Source organism: Oncorhynchus kisutch, unplaced genomic scaffold (genome assembly GCF_002021735.2).
Source record: "Oncorhynchus kisutch isolate 150728-3 unplaced genomic scaffold, Okis_V2 Okis02a-Okis13b_hom, whole genome shotgun sequence".
NCBI classification, from domain to species: Eukaryota; Metazoa; Chordata; class Actinopteri; order Salmoniformes; family Salmonidae; genus Oncorhynchus; species Oncorhynchus kisutch.
The window spans coordinates 9933876-9956144 of record NW_022261979.1 but is presented as its reverse complement, the minus strand read 5'-3'; the positions used below and the strand labels follow the sequence as shown (position 1 = coordinate 9956144).

The following is a 22269-nucleotide window of genomic DNA, read 5'->3' as shown; positions in this document are numbered from 1 at the left end:
GGGCTCTGTGGGGGCGTGGTCAGGGCAGGGCTATGTGGGGGCGTGGTCAGAGCAGGGCTCTGTGGGGGCGTGGTCAGAGCAGGGCTCTGTGGGGGCGTGGTCAGAGCAGGACTATGGGGGTGTGGTCAGAGCAGGACTCTATGGGGGCGTGGTCAGAGCAGGGATCTGTGGGGGCGTGTTCAGAGCAGGGCTCTGTGGGGGCTTGGCTAGAGCAGGGCTCTATGGGGGTGTCGTCAGAGCAGGGCTCTGTGGGGGCGTGGTCAGAGCAGAGCTCTGTGGGGGCGTGGTCAGAGCAGGGCTCTGTGGGGGCGTGGTCAGAGCAGAGCTCTGTGGGGGCGTGGTCAGAGCAGGGCTCTGTGGGGGCGTGGTCAGAGCAGGGCTCTTTGAGGGCGTGGTCAGAGCAGGGCTCTATGGGGGCGTGGTCAGAGCAGGGCTCTATGGGGGCGTGGTCAGAGCAGGGCTCTATGGGGGCGTGGTCAGAGCAGGGCTCTATGGGGGCGTGGTCAGAGCAGGGCTCTATGGGGGCGTGGTCAGAGCAGTGCTCTATGGGGGCGTGGTCAGAGCAGGGCTCTATGGGGGCGTGGTCAGAGCAGGGCTCTATGGGGGCGTGGTCAGAGCAGGGCTCTATGGGGGCGTGGTCAGAGCAGGGCTCTATGGGGGCGTGGTCAGAGCAGGGCTCTATGGGGGCGTGGTCAGAGCAGAGCTCTATGGGGGCGTGGTCAGAGCAGGGCTCTTTGAGGGTGTGGTCAGAGCAGGGCTCTATGGGGGCGTGGTCAGAGCAGGGCTCTATGGGGGCGTGATCAGACCAGAAGACTGAAGGCTGTAATCGCTTCCCAAAGTGCTTTAACAAAGTACTGGCTAAAGGGTCTGAATACTGATGTAATTGTTATATGTCTGTATTTAATTTTCTTCAATTTGCCCCCAAAAATTCTAAAAACCCTGTTTTTGCTTTGTCATTATGGGTTTTGTGTGTAAATTGATAAGGGGGAAAACCCCCAGATTTAATCCATTTTAGAATAAGGCTGTAACGTAACAAAATGTTGAAAAAGTCAACCCCATAGGACTCTGGTGGAACGTAGTGTACTATATAGGGAACCGTGTGTCATTAGGGACAGAGCCTTAGGGTAACTCATGTGTTAATGTGTGAACCTGATCTGCCTAATCTCACCTCCAGACTATGACGTACACACACACACACACACACACACACACACACACACACACACACACACACACACACACACACACACACACACACACACACACACACACACACACACACACACACTGATGTCCTCAAATAAACTGGGGTAGTTAGAGCTTATTCCCAATCGGATTCCCTATCCTAGTCATTTATCAGTATGCCCAGAGTATGTGTCTCTCTCCCTCTGTCTCTCTCTCTCTCCCTCTCTCTCTCTCTCTCTCCCTCTCTCTCTTTCGCTTTGTCTAAGTGTCTGTGGGTATCTGACTATAACTAAGTGTGTGTGTCTAGGTGGGTCTGTATCTGACTGTAACTAAGTGTGTGTTGTCTAGGTGGGTCTGTATCTGACTGTAACTAAGTGTGTGTTGTCTAGGTGGGTCTGTATCTGACTGTAACTAAGTGTGTGTGTCTAGGTGGGTCTGTATCTGACTGTAACTAAGTGTGTGTTGTCTAGGTGGGTCTGTATCTGACTGTAACTAAGTGTGTGTTGTCTAGGTGGGTCTGTATCTGACTGTAACTAAGTGTGTGTTGTCTAGGTGGGTCTGTATCTGACTGTAACTAAGTGTGTGTTGTCTAGGTGGGTCTGTATCTGACTGTAACTAAGTGTGTGTTGTCTAGGTGGGTCTGTATCTGACTGTAACTAAGTGTGTGTTGTCTAGGTGGGTCTGTATCTGACTGTAACTAAGTGTGTGTGACTAGGTGGGTCTGTATCTGACTAACTAAGTGTGTGTGTCTAGGTGGGTCTGTATCTGACTGTAACTAAGTGTGTGTTGTCTAGGTGGGTCTGTATCTGACTGTAACTAAGTGTTTGTGCCTAAGTGGGTTTGTATCTGACTGTAACTAAGTGTGTGTTGTCTAGGTGGGTCTGTATCTGACTGTAACTAAGTGTGTGTTGTCTAGGTGGGTCTGTATCTGACTGTAACTAAGTGTGTGTTGTCTAGGTGGGTCTGTATCTGACTGTAGCTAAGTGTGTGTGTCTAGGTGGGTCTGTATCTGACTGTAACTAAGTGTGTGTTGTCTAGGTGGGTCTGTATCTGACTGTAACTAAGTGTGTGTTGTCTACGTGGGTCTGTATCTGACTGTAACTAAGTGTGTGTTGGTCCAGGTGGGTCTGTATCTGACTGTAGCTAAGTGTGTGTTGTCTATGTGGGTCTGTATCTGACTGTAACTAAGTGTGTGTTGTCTAGGTGGGTCTGTATCTGACTGTAACTAAGTGTGTGTTGTCTAGGTGGGTCTGTATCTGACTGTAACTAAGTGTGTGTTGTCTAGGTGGGTCTGTATCTGACTGTAACTAAGTGTGTGTTGTCTAGGTGGGTCTGTATCTGACTGTAACTAAGTGTGTGTTGTCTAGGTGGGTCTGTATCTGACTGTAACTAAGTGTGTGTTGTCTAGGTGGGTCTGTATCTGACTGTAACTAAGTGTGTGTGTCTAGGTGGGTCTGTATCTGACTGTAACTAAGTGTGTGTGTCTAGGTGGGTCTGTATCTGACTGTAACTAAGTGTGTGTGTCTAGGTGGGTCTGTATCTGACTGTAACTAAGTGTGTGTGTCTAGGTGGGTCTGTATCTGACTGTAACTAAGTGTGTGTTGTCTAGGTGGGTCTGTATCTGACTGTAACTAAGTGTGTGTTGTCTAGGTGGGTCTGTATCTGACTGTAACTAAGTGTGTGTTGTCTAGGTGGGTCTGTATCTGACTGTAACTAAGTGTGTGTTGTCTAGGTGGGTCTGTATCTGACTGTAACTAAGTGTGTGTTGTCTAGGTGGGTCTGTATCTGACTGTAACTAAGTGTGTGTGACTAGGTGGGTCTGTATCTGACTAACTAAGTGTGTGTGTCTAGGTGGGTCTGTATCTGACTGTAACTAAGTGTGTGTTGTCTAGGTGGGTCTGTATCTGACTGTAACTAAGTGTTGTGCCTAAGTGGGTTTGTATCTGACTGTAACTAAGTGTGTGTTGTCTAGGTGGGTCTGTATCTGACTGTAACTAAGTGTGTGTTGTCTAGGTGGGTCTGTATCTGACTGTAACTAAGTGTGTGTTGTCTAGGTGGGTCTGTATCTGACTGTAGCTAAGTGTGTGTGTCTAGGTGGGTCTGTATCTGACTGTAACTAAGTGTGTGTTGTCTAGGTGGGTCTGTATCTGACTGTAACTAAGTGTGTGTTGTCTACGTGGGTCTGTATCTGACTGTAACTAAGTGTGTGTTGGTCCAGGTGGGTCTGTATCTGACTGTAGCTAAGTGTGTGTTGTCTATGTGGGTCTGTATCTGACTGTAACTAAGTGTGTGTTGTCTAGGTGGGTCTGTATCTGACTGTAACTAAGTGTGTGTTGTCTAGGTGGGTCTGTATCTGACTGTAACTAAGTGTGTGTTGTCTAGGTGGGTCTGTATCTGACTGTAACTAAGTGTGTGTTGTCTAGGTGGGTCTGTATCTGACTGTAACTAAGTGTGTGTTGTCTAGGTGGGTCTGTATCTGACTGTAACTAAGTGTGTGTTGTCTAGGTGGGTCTGTATCTGACTGTAACTAAGTGTGTGTGTCTAGGTGGGTCTGTATCTGACTGTAACTAAGTGTGTGTGACTAGGTGGGTCTGTATCTGACTAACTAAGTGTGTGTGTCTAGGTGGGTCTGTATCTGACTGTAACTAAGTGTTTGTGTCTAAGTGGGTTTGTATCTGACTGTAACTAAGTGTGTGTGTCTAGGTGGGTCTGTATCTGACTGTAACTAAGTGTGTGTTGTCTAGGTGGGTCTGTATCTGACTGTAACTAAGTGTGTGTTGTCTATGTGGGTCTGTATCTGACTGTAACTAAGTGTGTGTTGGTCTAGGTGGGTCTGTATCTGACTGTAGCTAAGTGTGTGTTGTCTATGTGGGTCTGTATCTGACTGTACCTAAGTGTGTGTGTCTCGGTGGGTCTGTATCTGACTGTAACTAAGTGTGTGTTGGTCTAGGTGGGTCTGTATCTGACTGTACCTAAGTGTGTGTTGGTCTAGGTGGGTCTGTATCTGACTGTACCTAAGTGTGTGTGTCTCGGTGGGTAGCAGACACTTGCATATTGAATGACCTTCATTTAAAAATGATGATGTCATGTTTGGAACGGAATCTTATATAATGCATTCTCCCGTCTGAACACCAGGGGGCAGTGGTGGTCTAAGAAACAACAGTGTAGCTACAGCAACAGCAACGTTTCCAACAATAACCGAGCGCATGAAACTCACACATTACATCACTCTCTGGGCCCTGGTCCAATGGAGTGCACTATATAGGAAACAGGTGCCATTTGAAGCACGTCATTGTCTCTAATAACTGTGGATGTTGTTCATCTCTTGTCTCTAATAACTGTGGATGTTGTTCATCTCTTGTCTCTAATAACTGTGGATGTTTTTCAGTCCTTGTCTCTAATAACTGGATGTTATTCAGTCCTTGTCTCTAATAACTGTGGATGTTCTTCAGTCCTTGTCTCTAATAACTGTGGATGTTGTTCATCTCTTGTCTCTAATAACTGTGGATGTTGTTCAGTCCTTGTCTCTAATAACTGTGGATGTTGTTCAGTCCTTGTCTCTAATAACTGTGGATGTTGTTCATCTCTTGTCTCTAATAACTGTGGATGTTCTTCAGTCCTTGTCTCTAATAACTGGATGTTATTCAGTCATTGTCTCTAATAACTGTGGATGTTGTTCATCTCTTGTCTCTAATAACTGTGGATGTTCTTCAGTCCTTGTCTCTAATAACTGGATGTTATTCAGTCCTTGTCTCTAATAACTGTGGATGTTCTTCATCTCTTGTCTCTAATAACTGTGGATGTTGTTCAGTCCTCGTCTCTAATAACTGTGGATGTTGTTCATCTCTTGTCTCTAATAACTGTGGATGTTGTTCATCTCTTGTCTCTAATAACTGTGGATGTTGTTCATCTCTTGTCTCTAATAACTGTGGATGTTGTTCATCTCTTGTCTCTAATAACTGTGGATGTTGTTCATCTCTTGTCTCTAATAACTGTGGATGTTCTTCAGTCCTTGTCTCTAATAACTGTGGATGTTCAGTCCTTGTCTCTAATAACTGTGGATGTTCAGTCCTTGTCTCTAATAACTGTGGATGTTCAGTCCTTGTCTCTAATAACTGTGGATGTTCTTCAGTCCTTGTCTCTAATAACTGTGGATGTTCAGTCCTCGTCTCTAATAACTGTGGATGTTGTTCATCTCTTGTCTCTAATAACTGTGGATGTTGTTCATCTCTTGTCTCTAATAACTGTGGATGTTCTTCAGTCCTTGTCTCTAATAACTGTGGATGTTGTTCAGTCCTTGTCTCTAATAACTGTGGATGTTGTTCAGTCCTTGTCTCTAATAACTGTGGATGTTGTTCATCTCTTGTCTCTAATAACTGTGGATGTTCTTCAGTCCTTGTCTCTAATAACTGTGGATGTTGTTCAGTCCTTGTCTCTAATAACTGTGGATGTTGTTCAGTCCTTGTCTCTAATAACTGTGGATGTTGTTCAGTCCTTGTCTCTAATAACTGTGGATGTTGTTCAGTCCTTGTCTCTAATAACTGTGGATGTTCTTCAGTCCTTGTCTCTAATAACTGTGGATGTTGTTCAGTCCTTGACTCTAATAACTGTGGATGTTGTTCAGTCCTTGTCTCTAATAACTGTGGATGTTGTTCAGTCCTTGTCTCTAATAACTGTGGATGTTGTTCAGTCCTTGTCTCTAATAACTGTGGATGTTGTTCAGTCCTTGTCTCTAATAACTGTGGATGTTGTTCAGTCCTTGTCTCTAATAACTGTGGATGTTGTTCAGTCCTTGTCTCTAATAACTGTGGATGTTCTTCAGTCCTTGTCTCTAATAACTGTGGATGTTCAGTCCTCGTCTCTAATAACTGTGGATGTTGTTCATCTCTTGTCTCTAATAACTGTGGATGTTGTTCATCTCTTGTCTCTATTAACTGTGGATGTTGTTCAGTCCTTGTCTCTAATAACTGTGGATGTTGTTCAGTCCTTGTCTCTAATAACTGTGGATGTTCTTCAGTCCTTGTCTCTAATAACTGTGGATGTTCTTCAGTCCTTGTCTCTAATAACTGTGGATGTTCTTCAGTCCTTGTCTCTAATAACTGTGGATGTTGTTCAGTCCTTGTCTCTAATAACTGTGGATGTTGTTCAGTCCTTGTCTCTAATAACTGTGGATGTTGTTCAGAGAGAGAGATCCCTGGCAGAGGGTGTGTTCAGAAACCACTTTAGACACCAGAGGTGCAGCCAAATGTCACAGACATCTCTGGAGAGATGTTAACAAACACAGACATCTCTGGAGAGATGTTAACAAACACAGACTGATTCACAGACTGAATACATTTGAATTAAACTCAATAAACTGAGTTACGACAGAGTTACAGCATCATTTGTTAATGCTGCAGTAAATAGTGTAGTCTGTCTCTGTCCCTTTCCCTGCCCATGTCTCTGTGTCTGTCTGTCTCTATCTCTGTTCCTGTCTCTGTCACTCTCTCTCTCTGTCTTTGTTCCTGTCTCTGTCCATGACTTTCTCTCTGTCCCTGTCTCTCTCCCTGTCTCTGTCCCTGTCTCTGCCCATGTCTCTGTCCCTGTCTCTCTCCCTGTCCCTGTCTCTCTGTCCCTGTCTCTGCCCTATTTCTCTGTCCCTGTCTCTCTGTCCCTTTCTCTGCCCTATTTCTCTGTCCCTGTCTCTCTGTCCCTGTCTCTGTCTCTGTCTCTGCCCTATGTCTCTGTCCCTGTCTCTATGTCTCTGTCCCTGTCTCTCTGCCCATGTCTCTCTCCCTGTCTCTGTCCCTGTCTCTGCCCATGTCTCTGTCCCTGTCTCTCTCCCTGTCTCTGTCCCTGTCTCTCTGTCCCTGTCTCTGCCCTATTTCTCTGTCCCTGTCTCTCTGTCCCTGTCTCTGCCCTATTTCTCTGTCCCTGTCTCTCTGTCCCTGTCTCTCTGTCCCTGTCTCTGCCCATGTCTCTGTCCCTGTCTCTCTCCCTGTCTCTGTCCCTGTCTCTCTGTCCCTGTCTCTGCCCTATTTCTCTGTCCCTGTCTCTCTGTCCCTGTCTCTGCCCTATTTATCTGTCCCTGTCTCTCTGTCCCTGTCTCTCTGTCCCTGTCTCTGTCTCTATGTCTCTGCCCCTGTCTCTGCCCCTGTCTCTGTCCCTGTCTCTGTCTCTGTCTCTGTCTCTGTCTCTGTCTCTGCCCCTGTCTCTGCCCCTGTCTCTGTCTCTGCCCCTGTCTCTGCCCTATGTCTCTGCCCCTGTCTCTGCCCCTGTCTCTGTCTCTATGTCTCTGCCCCTGTCTCTGCCCTATGTCTCTGTCCCTGTCTCTATGTCTCTGTCCCTGTCTCTCTGCCCCTGTCTCTGCCCCTGTCCCTGTCTCTGCCCTATTTCTCTGTCCCTGTCTCTCTGTCCCTGTCTCTGCCCTATTTCTCTGTCCCTGTCTCTCTGTCCCTGTCTCTCTGTCCCTGTCTCTGTCTCTATGTCTCTGCCCCTGTCTCTGCCCCTGTCTCTGTCCCTGTCTCTGTCTCTGTCTCTCTGCCCCTGTCTCTGCCCCTGTCTCTGTCTCTATGTCTCTGCCCCTGTCTCTGCCCTATTTCTCTGTCCCTGTCTCCCTGTCACTGTCTCTGCCCCTATGTCTCTGGCCCTATGTCTCTCTGCCCCTGTCTCTGCCCTGTCTCTGCCCCTGTCTCTGCCCCTGTCTCTGCCCCTGTCTCTGCCTCTGTCTCTGCCCCTGTCTCTGCCTCTGTCTCTGCCCCTGTCTCTGCCTCTGTCTCTGCCCCTGTCTCTGTCCCTGTCCATGGTGCTGAAAAGCTCAGTTCTCTCTCTTGCTTATCAGCATTTAACCTCCATCTGGAAAACACTCTTTCAAATTCCATGTTAACACAAGACAAGCGGCCAATATGCCTTACTGTATTCTCTCTCTCTCCTCTCCTCTCCTCTCTCTCTCTCCTCTCCTCTCTTCTCTCTCCCTCCTCTCTCTTTCTCCTCTCTTCGCTCTCTTCTCTCTTCTCTCGTCTATTTTTCTCTCTCCTTTTCTCTCTCTTCTCTCTTCTCTTGTGTTTCTGCTGGCTGTCACTGAGGCCTGTTACTGTGTGATGCCATTAGTCTCTATCCAGGAAAGGAGAGGAAAAAGGAGAGGAGGAGGAGAGTAAAGGAGAGGAGAGAGGATATGGCAGGAGAGGTGAAAGGGGAGAGAGGGACGAGAGGAGAAGAAGAGAGGAGAGGAGGGAGAGAGGGCCCCCTACAGAGAGGAGGAGAGGGGAGGAGGGGACGGGGAGAGGAGAGGAGGGAGAGAAGGCCCCCTACAGAGAGGAGGAGAGGAGGGAGAGAGGCCCGGCCATGGTAATTGCCTTTCTGGGATAATGACTCCAAGCCAGAGACAGGACCCTCCATACTCCCTCCACTGCTCCTCAACTGGTGCTCTGGAGGAGTGTGGCGTCAGACTGATTATCTCTCTGGCTGTGTCCCAAATCACTGTATACTGTATGTAGTGCACTACTTTTGACCAGGACTTATAGGACTCTGGTGAAAAGTAGTGCACTTTATAGGGAGTAGTGTGCGATTTGGGATATACTCTTTCTCTCTCTCTGTATCCTTCCTCGTACATGCATGAACAACATCCTCCTCAAACACAGGGGACGTTTTGATTGGTTAAGTCTTCCCGTCCCCCCACACCACCTCTCTCCTGAATGCAGTTAATACTCAGAAAAGGCAAATGTCTGTCTTTAAAAAAACGATAAGCTCCACCGCTGTGGTCAAGATACACCACAGTGAGTACGGTTACACACTATAATACCATTATTGTGGATAGTCAGATGAATAGAATTGTTGTATTAAGAAATGTTTATAATGGTTTGCAAGAAGAACCATTTCCCTAATAACCCTGTGTTACATGGACACATCTGAAATCTGATTGGACTATGATAAATACATCACGTCGACCAATCAAAATAGACCTTGTACCACAGCGACCATGTTTATTTTTTTTAATTTTTTGTTGTTGTTGTATGTGAAAACTACTTCTTAAAGATGAATACTTTTCAGTTGTTTATGAACTCACTTCACTGGTACTAAAGAGAGAGGCTCACTCGGCTGGAGCTACCATGTTCTGGAGCTACCATGTTCTGGAGCTACCATGTTCTGGTGCTACTATGTGCTGGTGCTACCATGTGCTGGAGCTACCATGTTCTGGAGCTACCATGTTCTGGTGCTACCATGTTCTGGTGCTACCATGTGCTGGTGCTACCATGTGCTGGTGCTACCATGTGCGGGTGCTACCATGTTCTGGAGCTACCAGGTGCTGAAGTTACCAGGTGCTGGAGCTACCATGTGCTGGAGCTACCAGGTGCTGGAGCTACCATGTTCTGGAGCTACCATGTGCTGGAGCTACCATGTGCTGGAGCTACCATGTTCTGGAGCTACCATGTGCTGGAGCTACCAGGTGCTGGAGCTACCATGTTCTGGAGCTACCATGTGCTGGAGCTACCATGTTCTGGAGCTACCATGTGCTGGAGCTACCATGTTCTGGAGCTACCATGTGCTGGAGCTACTACATGTGCTGCTGCTCTGATTTTAAGATCCTAACAATTGAAAAGGTTGCTCAGAAAACCAGGTGTTTACATGTCCTAACAATTGAAGTAGGCAGGGTGTAGTCAGAGTGGACAGTAGGCAGGGTGTAGTCAGTGTACAGTAGGCAGGGTGTAGTCAGTGTGGACAGTAGGCAGGGTGTAGTCAGAGTGGACAGTAGGCAGGGTGTAGTCAGTGTACAGTAGGCAGGGTGTAGTCAGAGTGGACAGTAGGCAGGGTGTAGTCAGAGTGGACAGTAGGCAGGGTGTAGTCAGTGTGGACAGTAGGCAGGGTGTAGTCAGAGTGGACAGTAGGCAGGGTGTAGTCAGTGTACAGTAGGCAGGGTGTAGTCAGAGTGGACAGTAGGCAGGGTGTAGTCAGAGTGGACAGTAGGCAGGGTGTAGTCAGTGTGGACAGTAGGCAGGGTGTAGTCAGAGTGGACAGTAGGCAGGGTGTAGTCAGAGTGGACAGTAGGCAGGGTGTAGTCAGAGTGGACAGTAGGCAGGGTGTAGTCAGTGGACAGTAGGCAGGGTGTAGTCAGAGTGGACAGTAGGCAGGGTGTAGTCAGTGTACAGTAGGCAGGGTGTAGTCAGAGTGGACAGTAGGCAGGGTGTAGTCAGAGTGGACAGTAGGCAGGGTGTAGTCAGTGGACAGTAGGCAGGGTGTAGTCAGAGTGGACAGTAGGCAGGGTGTAGTCAGAGTGGACAGTAGGCAGGGTGTAGTCAGTGGACAGTAGGCAGGGTGTAGTCAGAGTGGACAGTAGGCAGGGTGTAGTCAGTGTACAGTAGGCAGGGTGTAGTCAGAGTGGACAGTAGGCAGGGTGTAGTCAGAGTGGACAGTAGGCAGGGTGTAGTCAGTGGACAGTAGGCAGGGTGTAGTCAGTGGACAGTAGGCAGGGTGTAGTCAGAGTGGACAGTAGGCAGGGTGTAGTCAATGAAAAAGTTGCTCAGAAAACCAGGCGTTTTAAACAGCACATGTTTACTTCTGATTTTGACCTGACACCGATTGAAGATAAGTTGAGGAAGGAGTTTACGTGACTAATGTATAATCTGCCTACATCAGTTAAATGTCTAGTTATTAATGGTAACATACTGGTTGTAGCCCCATTCCACAGTTTTTACCTTTATTTAACTAGGCAAGTCAGTTAAAGAACCAATTCTTATTTACAACGACAGCCTAGCCTAGTGGGTTAACGACAGAGCCTAGTGGGTTAACGACAGAGCCTAGTGGGTTAACGACAGAGCCTAGTGGGTTAACGACAGAGCCTAGTGGGTTAACTGCCTGTTCAGGAGCAGAACGACAGATTTTTTTCTTACCTTGTCAGCTCTGGGATTTGATCTAGCAACCTTTTGGTTACTAGTCCAACGCTCTAACCACTAGACTACCTGCCGACCCGATATAGAGTGGATCTGTACATTAGAACTACCTACATGCTATTCCTCAAGAAAACAGCCTTCATCCAATTTGTCTTGTTACGAATATAAACAGATCTCAGTGGCGCTGTGGTCTAAGGCACTGCATCTCAGTGCTCGAGGCCATCACTACAGACACCCTGGTTCGGTTTCTCGGGCTGTATCACAACCCGGCCGTGATCGAGAGTCCCAATGGTGCGGCTCGACAATTGTCCCGGCGTCGTCCGGGTTAAGGGTAGGGTTTGGGCCTGGGTAGGGCCCGTCCATTGTAAAATAAGGAATTTATTCTTAACTGACTTGCCTAGTTAAATAAAGGTTAAATATATATATATATTTTTTAATAAAACCCAAGGACCGAACGTAGGGTTGTATTCACCGTGACCTTGTATTGGAACAACACCTCTTGCTGTGAATAGAACCAGGTTCAGTGGCAATGCTGTTTCATGTCAACTCATTTAGCCCTTTAGAACCTCGAAGGATACAGCAACATTCCATGTTCAATGCCATTTTCCCAACCAACTATTGTATAGAGAATGAATAACATTAACATTCAATAGAAAAAGGAATGGAAGTAGGAATGTGTTGTTGTTGTGTGTGTGTGTGTGTGTTTTTTTTAAAGAGACGGGGTCGAGGATGTTGGCAATGAAGTTCAGTTGTTTTCTGAACTTCTGTTGTGATCAGGCTTTAAAGTTAAACCATATTTCTGTGTGTTAAGAAGCAGGAAGAATGTGTTTCAGGAAACTGAAAGCATTTTCTAACTGCCTGTAGTCGTAGTATCACTGCAGCGTACACTACGGGTTTACTACAGTAGGCAGGGTGTAGTCAGTGTACAGTAGGCAGGGTGTAGTCGGTGTACAGTAGGCAGGGTGTAGTCCGTGTACAGTAGGCAGGGTGTAGTCAGAGTGAACAGTAGGCAGGGTGTAGTCAGTGTACAGTAGGCAGGGTGTAGTCAGTGTACAGTAGGCAGGGTGTAGTCGGTGTGCAGTAGGCAGGGTGTAGTCAGTGTACAGTAGGCAGGGTGTAGTCGGTGTACAGTAGGCAGGGTGTAGTCGGTGTACAGTAGGCAGGGTGTAGTCAGTGTACAGTAGGCAGGGTGTAGTCAGTCTACAGTAGGCAGGGTGTAGTCAGTCTACAGTAGGCAGGGTGTAGCCAGTGGACAGTAGGCAGGGTATAGTCAGAGTGTAGTCAGTGATTAATACAGAGTGAAAGACAGTTTTATAAGCGAACCACCAGACTAAAACATCTCCCTCTCAGTCCGTGTGATGGATCGATCCATAATGCCTCCATCCAGTCGAAAAACGGTGTTAAAAACACGATGGGTATACGTACAAACAGACATGTCAGGTCTACATGTGTCTTTTGAATGTGTCCAGTAGCTAGCAGTCTTTGAGTTAGCTAGGCTGAGTTCCCCAGTACAGCAGGAGAACAGTAGCTAGCAGTCTTTGAGTTAGCTATGCTGAGTCACCCAGTACATCAGGAGAACAGTAGCTAGCAGTCTATGAGTTAGCTAGGCTGAGTCACCCAGTACATCAGGAGAACAGTAGCTAGCAGTCTATGAGTTAGCTATGCTGAGTCACCCAGTACATCAGGAGAACAGTAGCTAGCAGTCATTGAATTAGCTAGGCTGAATCACCCAGTACATCAGGAGAACAGTAGCTAGCAGTCATTGAGTTAGCTAGGCTGAGTCCCCCAGTACATCAGGAGAACAGTAGCTAGCAGTCTTTGAGTTAGCTAGGCTGAGTCCCCCAGTACAGCAGGAGAAACTCGAGTTTCCCAAATGGCACCCTATTCCTTACCTAGTGCACTTCTTTCAACCAGAGCCCTATGGGCCCAGCTCAGAAGTAGTGCACTATATAGTGAATACGGTGCCATTAGTGTTGCTGTTACATGTTACAGTGAGGAGTGTCTTAGACGTTAGACAACATGGCAGACAGGAAACAGGACTTAATGTGATCCCCTTCATCTCTCCATTCAGAAAGCAAAGGTTTCTGAGGACCCTTTGAAGGTCGATTCGGGGATTAAGAGACTAGAGGTTTGCCTGTCACGCTGATCTGGTAACCAACGTTTTTTAGGTGACATGCAGACGGCATCCCATCTCCACACAGGAGGCTGGTGTCATTTTGAATCGGAGGCCGTCCCACTTTTGCTTTTTGCATGTGGCTGTGCAAACCAAGCCAATCCAAACCAATCCAATCCAAGAAAATCCAAGCCAATCCAAGCCAATCCAAGCCAAGCCAAGCTAAACCAATCCAAACCAATCCAAACCAAGCCAATCCAAGCCAAACCAAGCCAAGCCAAGCCAATCCAATCCAAGCAAATCCATGCAAATCCAAGCCAAGCCAATCCAATCCAAGCCAATCCAAGCAGGTCAGATGTTTTCAGGATCACAGAGAGAGGGGCCCCTGGCTCTGGTGAAACGACATACTATGGAGTAGTATATGTTGCCATAATGCAGAGTAGTATCTAGTATTCATATTTCCTCCCTATGCATCAAGTCAGTACTGTAGCAGTGATGATTCTATACGGTCAGAGGTGAGGAAGTGAAGGGGTTTTAGCAGTGATGATTCTATACGGTCAGAGGTGAGGAAGTGAAGGGGTTTTAGCAGTGATGATTCTATACAGTCAGAGGTGAGGAAGTGAAGGGCTTTTAGCAGTGATGATTCTATACAGTCAGAGGTGAGGAAGTGAAGGGCTTTTAGCAGTGATGATTCTATACAGTCAGAGGTGAGGAAGTGAAGGGGTTTTAGCAGTGATGATTCTATACGGTCAGAGGTGAGGGAGTGAAGGGGTTTTAGCAGTGATGATTCTATACGGTCAGAGGTGAGGAAGTGAAGGGGTTTTAGCAGTGATGATTCTATACAGTCAGAGGTGAGGAAGTGAAAGGGTTTTAGCAGTGATGATTCTATACAGTCAGAGGTGAGGAAGTGAAGGGGTTTTAGCAGTGATGATTCTATACAGTCAGAGGTGAGGAAGTGAAGGGCTTTTAGCAGTGATGATTCTATACAGTCAGAGGTGAGGAAGTGAAGGGGTTTTAGCAGTGATGATTCTAAACAGTCAGAGGTGAGGAAGTGAAGGGCTTTTAGCAGTGATGATTCTATACAGTCAGAGGTGAGGAAGTGAAAGGGTTTTAGCAGTGATGATTCTATACAGTCAGAGGTGAGGAAGTGAAGGGGTTTTAGCAGTGATGATTCTATACAGTCAGAGGTGAGGGAGTGAAGGGGTTTTAGCAGTGATGATTCTATACAGTCAGAGGTGAGGAAGTGAAGTGGTTTTAGCAGTGATGATTCTATACAGTCAGAGGTGAGGAAGTGAAGGGGTTTTAGCAGTGATGATTCTATACAGTCAGAGGTGAGGAAGTGAAGGGCTTTTAGCAGTGATGATTCTATACAGTCAGAGGTGAGGAAGTGAAGTGGTTTTAGCAGTGATGATTCTATACAGTCAGAGGTGAGGAAGTGAAGGGGTTTTAGCAGTGATGATTCTATACAGTCAGAGGTGAGGAAGTGAAGGGCTTTTAGCAGTGATGATTCTATACAGTCAGAGGTGAGGAAGTGAAGTGGTTTTAGCAGTGATGATTCTATACAGTCAGAGGTGAGGGAGTGAAGGGGTTTTAGCAGTGATGATTCTATACAGTCAGAGGTGAGGAAGTGAAGTGGTTTTAGCAGTGATGATTCTATACAGTCAGAGGTGAGGAAGTGAAGGGGTTTTAGCAGTGATGATTCTATACAGTCAGAGGTGAGGAAGTGAAGGGCTTTTAGCAGTGATGATTCTATACAGTCAGAGGTGAGGAAGTGAAGTGGTTTTAGCAGTGATGATTCTATACAGTCAGAGGTGAGGGAGTGAAGGGGTTTTAGTTGAACGAGAAATTGGCACATTTTATCAGAGACATTTGCATAACTTTATTAACATATTCCTGTAGTTACATTTAAAAATAACTCCACTCTGCTGCACTGAAAGACAAGACACATCCAAGCAGATAGTAGAATAATTCCCTGTGGTGTCATTACCCAGTCTAGTCAGATAGTAGAATAATTCCCTGTGGTGTCATTACCCAGTCTAGTCAGATAGTAGAATAATTCCCTGTGGTGTCATTACCCAGTCTAGTCAGATAGTATAATAATTCCCTGTGGTGTCATTATCCAGTCTAGTCAGATAGTAGAATAATTCCCTGTGGTGTCATTACCCAGTCTAGTCAGATAGTAGAATAGTTCCCTGTGGTGTCATTACCCAGTCTAGTCAGATAGTAGAATAATTCCCTGTGGTGTCATTACCCAATCTAGTCTGATAGTAGAATAATTCCCTGTGGTGTCATTACCCAGTCTAGTCAGATAGTAGAATAATTCCCTGTGGTGTCATTACCCAGTCTAGTCAGATAGTAGAATGATTCCCTGTGGTGTCATTACCCAGTCTAGTCAGATAGTAGAATAATTCCCTGTGGTGTCATTACCCAGTCTAGTCAGATAGTAGAATAATTCCCTGTGGTGTCATTATCCAGTCTAGTCAGATAGTAGAATAATTCCCTGTGGTGTCATTACCCAGTCTAGGCAGATAGTAGAATAATTCCCTGTGGTGTCATTACCCAGTCTAGTCAGATAGTAGAATAATTCCCTGTGGTGTCATTACCCAGTCTAGTCAGATAGTAGAATAATTCCCTGTGGTGTCATTACCCAGTCTAGTCAGATAGTAGAATAATTCCCTGTGGTGTCATTATCCAGTCTAGTCAGATACTAGAATAATTCCCTGTGGTGTCATTACCCAGTCTAGGCAGATAGTAGAATAATTCCCTGTGGTGTCATTACCCAGTCTAGTCAGATAGTAGAATAATTCCCTGTGGTGTCATTACCCAGTCTAGTCAGATAGTAGAATAATTCCCTGTGGTGTCATTACCCAGTCTAGTCAGATAGTAGAATAATTCCCTGTGGTGTCATTATCCAGTCTAGTCAGATAGTAGAATAATTCCCTGTGGTGTCATTATCCAGTCTAGTCAGATAGTAGAATAATTCCCTGTGGTGTCATTACCCAGTCTAGTCAGATAGTAGAATAATTCCCTGTGGTGTCATTACCCAATCTAGTCTGATAGTAGAATAATTCCCTGTGGTGTCATTACCCAGTCTAGTCAGATAGTAGAATAATTCCCTGTGGTGTCATTACCCAGTCTAGTCAGATAGTAGAATGATTCCCTGTGGTGTCATTACCCAGTCTAGTCAGATAGTAGAATAATTCCCTGTGGTGTCATTACCCAGTCTAGTCAGATAGTAGAATAATTCCCTGTGGTGTCATTATCCAGTCTAGTCAGATAGTAAAATAATTCCCTGTGGTGTCATTACCCAGTCTAGGCAGATAGTAGAATAATTCCCTGTGGTGTCATTACCCAGTCTAGTCAGATAGTAGAATAATTCCCTGTGGTGTCATTACCCAGTCTAGTCAGATAGTAGAATAATTCCCTGTGGTGTCATTACCCAGTCTAGTCAGATAGTAGAATAATTCCCTGTGGTGTCATTATCCAGTCTAGTCAGATAGTAGAATAATTCCCTGTGGTGTCATTACCCAGTCTAGTCAGATAGTAGAATGATTCCCTGTGGTGTCATTACCCAGTCTAGTCAGATAGTAGAATAATTCCCTGTGGTGTCATTACCCAGTCTAGTCAGATAGTAGAATAATTCCCTGTGGTGTCATTATCCAGTCTAGTCAGATAGTAAAATAATTCCCTGTGGTGTCATTACCCAGTCTAGGCAGATAGTAGAATAATTCCCTGTGGTGTCATTACCCAGTCTAGTCAGATAGTAGAATAATTCCCTGTGGTGTCATTACCCAGTCTAGTCAGATAGTAGAATAATTCCCTGTGGTGTCATTACCCAGTCTAGTCAGATAGTAGAATAATTCCCTGTGGTGTCATTATCCAGTCTAGTCAGATAGTAGAATAATTCCCTGTGGTGTCATTATCCAGTCTAGTCAGATAGTAGAATAATTCCCTGGGGTGTCATTACCCAGTCTAGTCAGATAGTAGAATAATTCCCTGTGGTGTCATTATCCAGTCTAGTCAGATAGTAGAATAATTCCCTGTGGTGTCATTACCCAGTCTAGTCAGATAGTAGAATAATTCCCTGTGGTGTCATTACCCAATCTAGTCTGATAGTAGAATAATTCCCTGTGGTGTCATTACCCAGTCTAGTCAGATAGTAGAATAATTCCCTGTGGTGTCATTACCCAGTCTAGTCAGATAGTAGAATGATTCCCTGTGGTGTCATTACCCAGTCTAGTCAGATAGTAGAATAATTCCCTGTGGTGTCATTACCCAGTCTAGTCAGATAGTAGAATAATTCCCTGTGGTGTCATTATCCAGTCTAGTCAGATAGTAGAATAATTCCCTGTGGTGTCATTACCCAGTCTAGGCAGATAGTAGAATAATTCCCTGTGGTGTCATTACCCAGTCTAGTCAGATAGTAGAATAATTCCCTGTGGTGTCATTACCCAGTCTAGTCAGATAGTAGAATAATTCCCTGTGGTGTCATTACCCAGTCTAGTAAGATAGTAGAATAATTCCCTGTGGTGTCATTATCCAGTCTAGTCAGATAGTAGAATAATTCCCTGTGGTGTCATTATCCAGTCTAGTCAGATAGTAGAATAATTCCCTGTGGTGTCATTATCCAGTCTAGTCAGATACTAGAATAATTCCCTGTGGTGTCATTACCCAGTCTAGGCAGATAGTAGAATAATTCCCTGTGGTGTCATTACCCAGTCTAGTCAGATAGTAGAATAATTCCCTGTGGTGTCATTACCCAGTCTAGTCAGATAGTAGAATAATTCCCTGTGGTGTCATTACCCAGTCTAGTCAGATAGTAGAATAATTCCCTGTGGTGTCATTACCCAGTCTACTGTGTCATCCTCCCAGAGCAGAGCGAGAGAGGGAGAGAGGACTTCACAATTCACTATTTACACCAAAACTGGGTTTAAATATTATTTGAAATGATTTCAAATACTTTCGCTGGTCTTTGATTGAGCTTTCTTGGCATAATGGACCAATCAAATCAATCAAATCAAATCCCAAAACGGCAAACCCAACCTACTTGGTACTCCAGGCAAGATAGAGGAAACGCATTGATGTATTTGAAAGATTTCAAATAGTATTTGAACCCAGGTCTGATTCAGCCTACACCCTCTAATAGTGTTGTTGACTGTATAATGCAGATTGGACGTTCAGTTGGACTTCACTCAGCCACAGGAGGCTGTAATTCTAATCTAATCCAGAAATACCCATGACAACGTGTTGTTGGTGTGTTTCAGTTAGCGTGTTGTCGGTGTGTTTCAGTTAGCGTGTCGTTGGTGTGTTTTAGTTAGCGTGTTGTTGGTGTGTTTTAGTTAGCGTGTTGTTGGTGTGTTTTAGTTAGCGTGTTGTTACCATGTTGTGACTATGTTGATATCTGGTGTTGAGTTCCTCTTCTTGATTTAAAGGGATTGGACAAATCACACTGAAACACCTGACTGGACGACGTAGATTAAAATACCTTAATGATCCATCTTCAGGTGTTTTCAACCGTCTTGTTTGGTACCTGGTGGTGTTAAGAGCAGTGGTTGTCTCGGTGGTGTCTTCAGGTGTTTTCAACTGTCTTGTTTGCTACCTGGTGGTTTCTTCAGGTGTTTTCAGCCGTCTTGTTTGGTACCTGGTGGTGTTAAGAGCAGTGGTTGTCTCGGTGGTGTCTTCAGGTGTTTTCAACTGTCTTGTTTGCTACCTGGTGGTGTCTTCAGGTGTTTTCAACCGTCTTGTTTGGTACCTGGTGGTGTTAAGAGCAGTGGTTGTCTCGGTGACGTCTTCAGGTGTTTCCAACCGTCTTGTTTGGTACCTGGTGGTGTTAGGAGCAGTGGTTGTCTCGGTGATGTCTTCAGGTGTTTTGAAACGTCTTGTTTGCTACCTGGTGGTGTTAAGAGCAGTGGTTGTCTCGGTGATGTCTTCAGGTGTTTTCAACCGTCTTGTTTGCTACCTGGTGGTGTTAAGAGCAGTGGTTGTCTCGGTGACGCCGTCAGGTGTTTTCAACAGTCTTGTTTGCTACCTGGTGGTGTTTTCAACCATCTTGTTTGCTACCTGGTGGTGTTAAGAGCAGTGGTTGTCTCGGTGGTGTCTTCAGGTGTTTTCAACCGTCTTGTTTGGTACCTGGTGGTGTTAAGAGCAGTGGTTGTCTCGGTGGTGTCTTCAGGTGTTTTCAACCGTCTTGTTTGCTACCTGGTGGTGTTAAGAGCAGTTGTTGTCTCGGTGGTGTCTTCAGGTGTTTTCAACCGTCTTGTTTGCTACCTGGTGGTGTTAAGAGCAGTGGTTGTCTCGGTGGTGTCTTCAGGTGTTTTCAAACCGTCTTGTTTGCTACCTGGTGGTGTCTTCAGGTGTTTTCAGCCGTCTTGTTTGGTACCTGGTGGTGTTAAGAGCAGTGGTTGTCTCGGTGGTGTCTTCAGGTGTTTTCAACTGTCTTGTTTGCTACCTGGTGGTGTTAAGAGCAGTGGTTGTCTCGGTGACGCCGTCAGGTGTTTTCAACAGTCTTGTTTGCTACCTGGTGGTGTTTTCAACCATCTTGTTTGCGTGTCTTCAGGTGTTTTAAACCGTCTTGTTTGCTACCTGGTGGTGTTAAGAGCAGTGGTTGTCTCGGTGGTGTCTTCAGGTGTTTTCAACCGTCTTGTTTGGTACCTGGTGGTGTTAAGAGCAGTGGTTGTCTCGGTGATGTCTTCAGGTGTTTTCAACCGTCTTGTTTGCTACCTGGTGGTGTTAAGAGCAGTGGTTGTCTCGGTGGTGTCTTCAGGTGTTTTCAAACCGTCTTGTTTGCTACCTGGTGGTGTCTTCAGGTGTGGTTAAAGGCATTAGACAAGGAAACCAAAGTAACACCAAAGCCTAGTAAAGAAATGGAATGGATGACACTTCCTGTTCATCTCCGTTAAACTGCTCTTTCGGGTGTTGTTGACACAACCGTCTTGTTTGTCAGAGAAATGTGTTTTGTTTTTTAAACAATTTTATAAACACACATCGCAAAAAAAATACATCCTCACCCTAGTGAACCATTTTTTTTTGTTGCTTTTAACTGTCAAAGTATACTGAGGATTGACAGGAAGTTTTATCGTAGGTTTTCCTACGAAAACCAAATTAACCCCTATAGTTCATATCATAGTGAAATACAGTGACATCAATTTACAAGAGTAGCAGATAAGCAGAATATTGCTCCTGTCCGGTGTTCCCTGCTTTCAACAGATAATGACTTCACCAGCCCAGCCTAGCTATGTAAATTAGCCAGGGTCTGATATCTTGACTACACTGAGAAGCTCTGTAGTTGAACCGTATGTCTGTTTCCCTAATTCGCAACCCCTTATTTCCCTACATAGTGCACTACTTTTGACTAGAGTTCAATGGGCCCTGGTCAAAAGTAGTGCACTACGTAGGGAATAGGGTACCGTTTGGAACACATTCTATGTCTGTCTGAGGGAAGCAGACACCAAAGTACCTAGTCATCCAGTCTTCAATGCCCAGCCAAATCTAATGGATTTAATGAAGGGGAGATATATATTTTTCAAATGTTGTATTTAATTTGATTTAGCATTTTTATGAGACACCCCCCCGCCCCCTCCATTCCCCATACTAAATCACATTAAAATGTTCAGAGTTTGTAGTCATGTTAACTCTACTGCTTACAGTGTGTCTGTGTGGTTGGTTGGGAGGAATAGCTAGTGTTAATGAATGCAAAACATTCCCATAAAATATTCAAAAGAAGACCCATTACTGCTGTGGCTGTCTCATCTTTGCTGCTAAACTTCAATCAGTTGAGCATTTAAAATGCATTAAATGCCTTTGGTAATCTAGTCTAATCTGCAAAGCAACATTTTTTGTCAAACTGGTTTTGACTTATATTATTATTCTTATTATTATTTTTAAACACACCAAAAAATATGTAACACTTAATTTTATGATGGTAATTTTTTTTAATTTCTCTGTTATAATTAAAATCCTTGCTCATCAAGTACTTAAAACAAGCATGTAATTGTGTAGTTTATCAGAGCCTTTAATGTTATTCTATGTACGAATCTTAAACTAACTACTCAAAAAACACAGAATTAGTGTCAATGCAATTGTAAAACTGTGTGCAAATGTTATTTTTTACTGAGCTAAATATATGTTAATAATGAGATAATATCTAAATATATGTTAATAATGAGATAATATCTAAATATATGTTAATAATGGGATAATATCTAAATATATGTTAATAATGGGATAATATCTAAATATATGTTAATAATGAGATAATATCTAAATATATGTTAATAATGAGATAATATCTAAATATATGTTAATAATGGGATAATATCTAAATATATGTTAATAATGAGATAATATCTAAATATATGTTAATAATGAGATAATATCTAAATATATGTTAATAATGGGATAATATCTAAATATATGTTAATAATGAGATAATATCTAAATACTATGTTTTTAAAGCCACATTCCAGGGTCTTATTTTCAGCCCAAATGGCAGCCCTGACACTCTGAGATCTACTCCTATGAGCTATGCTGTCTGAAGGGCTGGTTTTCCTCATGAATAATGTTCCCTATGTGTACTGTCTGTGTCTGTGTTAATACCATGAGGTGTCAGTGTTGTGCTACGGCTGGTTAATAGTAACACCTCCTTCCTCTGATGCAGACGGGGCGGTGCAGACTGATGAAGGCCCTTTAGAGGATGCAGACCTGTCTCCGCAGAGTGACCTGTCCTCTGAAGAGGTTAGACACACCCCTCTGCAGAGTGACCTGACCTCTGAAGAGGTTAGACACACCTCTCCACAGAATGACCTGACCTCTGAAGAGGTTAGACACACCTCTCCACAGAGTGACCTGTCCTCTGAAGAGGTTAAACACACCCCTCCACAGAGTGACCTGACCTCTGAAGAGGTTAAACACACCTCTCCACAGAGTGACCTGACCTCTGAAGAGGTTAGACACACCTCACACTTGCATATATTGCTTACTACTGTACAAGTGTACCAAGTTTCAGGCTTTTAATAAAAAAGTGTACATTATTTTCTATATTATCTATAGCTCAAATACAATTCCAACTGTTTGAATGTTCAACATATTGCGTCTGAAAGACTTTCG

General features: G+C 44.7%; 1 protein-coding gene across 8 annotated transcripts in view; it reads left to right on the top strand.

Moving 5' to 3' along the window:
• LOC116359320 (doublecortin domain-containing protein 2) overlaps nucleotides 1-22269 on the top strand; it is a 34511-nt gene that overhangs the window by 9698 nt on the left and 2544 nt on the right. For 6 of the 8 annotated variants that reach the window (XR_004206680.1, XR_004206679.1, XM_031812181.1 and 3 more), the window contains exon 8: nucleotides 21821-22107. Coding sequence is in view for 6 of the 8 variants with exons in the window: in XM_031812181.1 (XP_031668041.1) it covers nucleotides 21821-22107 (287 nt within the window). In the remaining 2 variants the exon portion in view is untranslated. The remainder of the gene's footprint in view (nucleotides 1-21820; nucleotides 22108-22269) is intronic. The other 2 variants (XM_031812184.1, XM_031812183.1) reach the window with 2 other exon arrangements.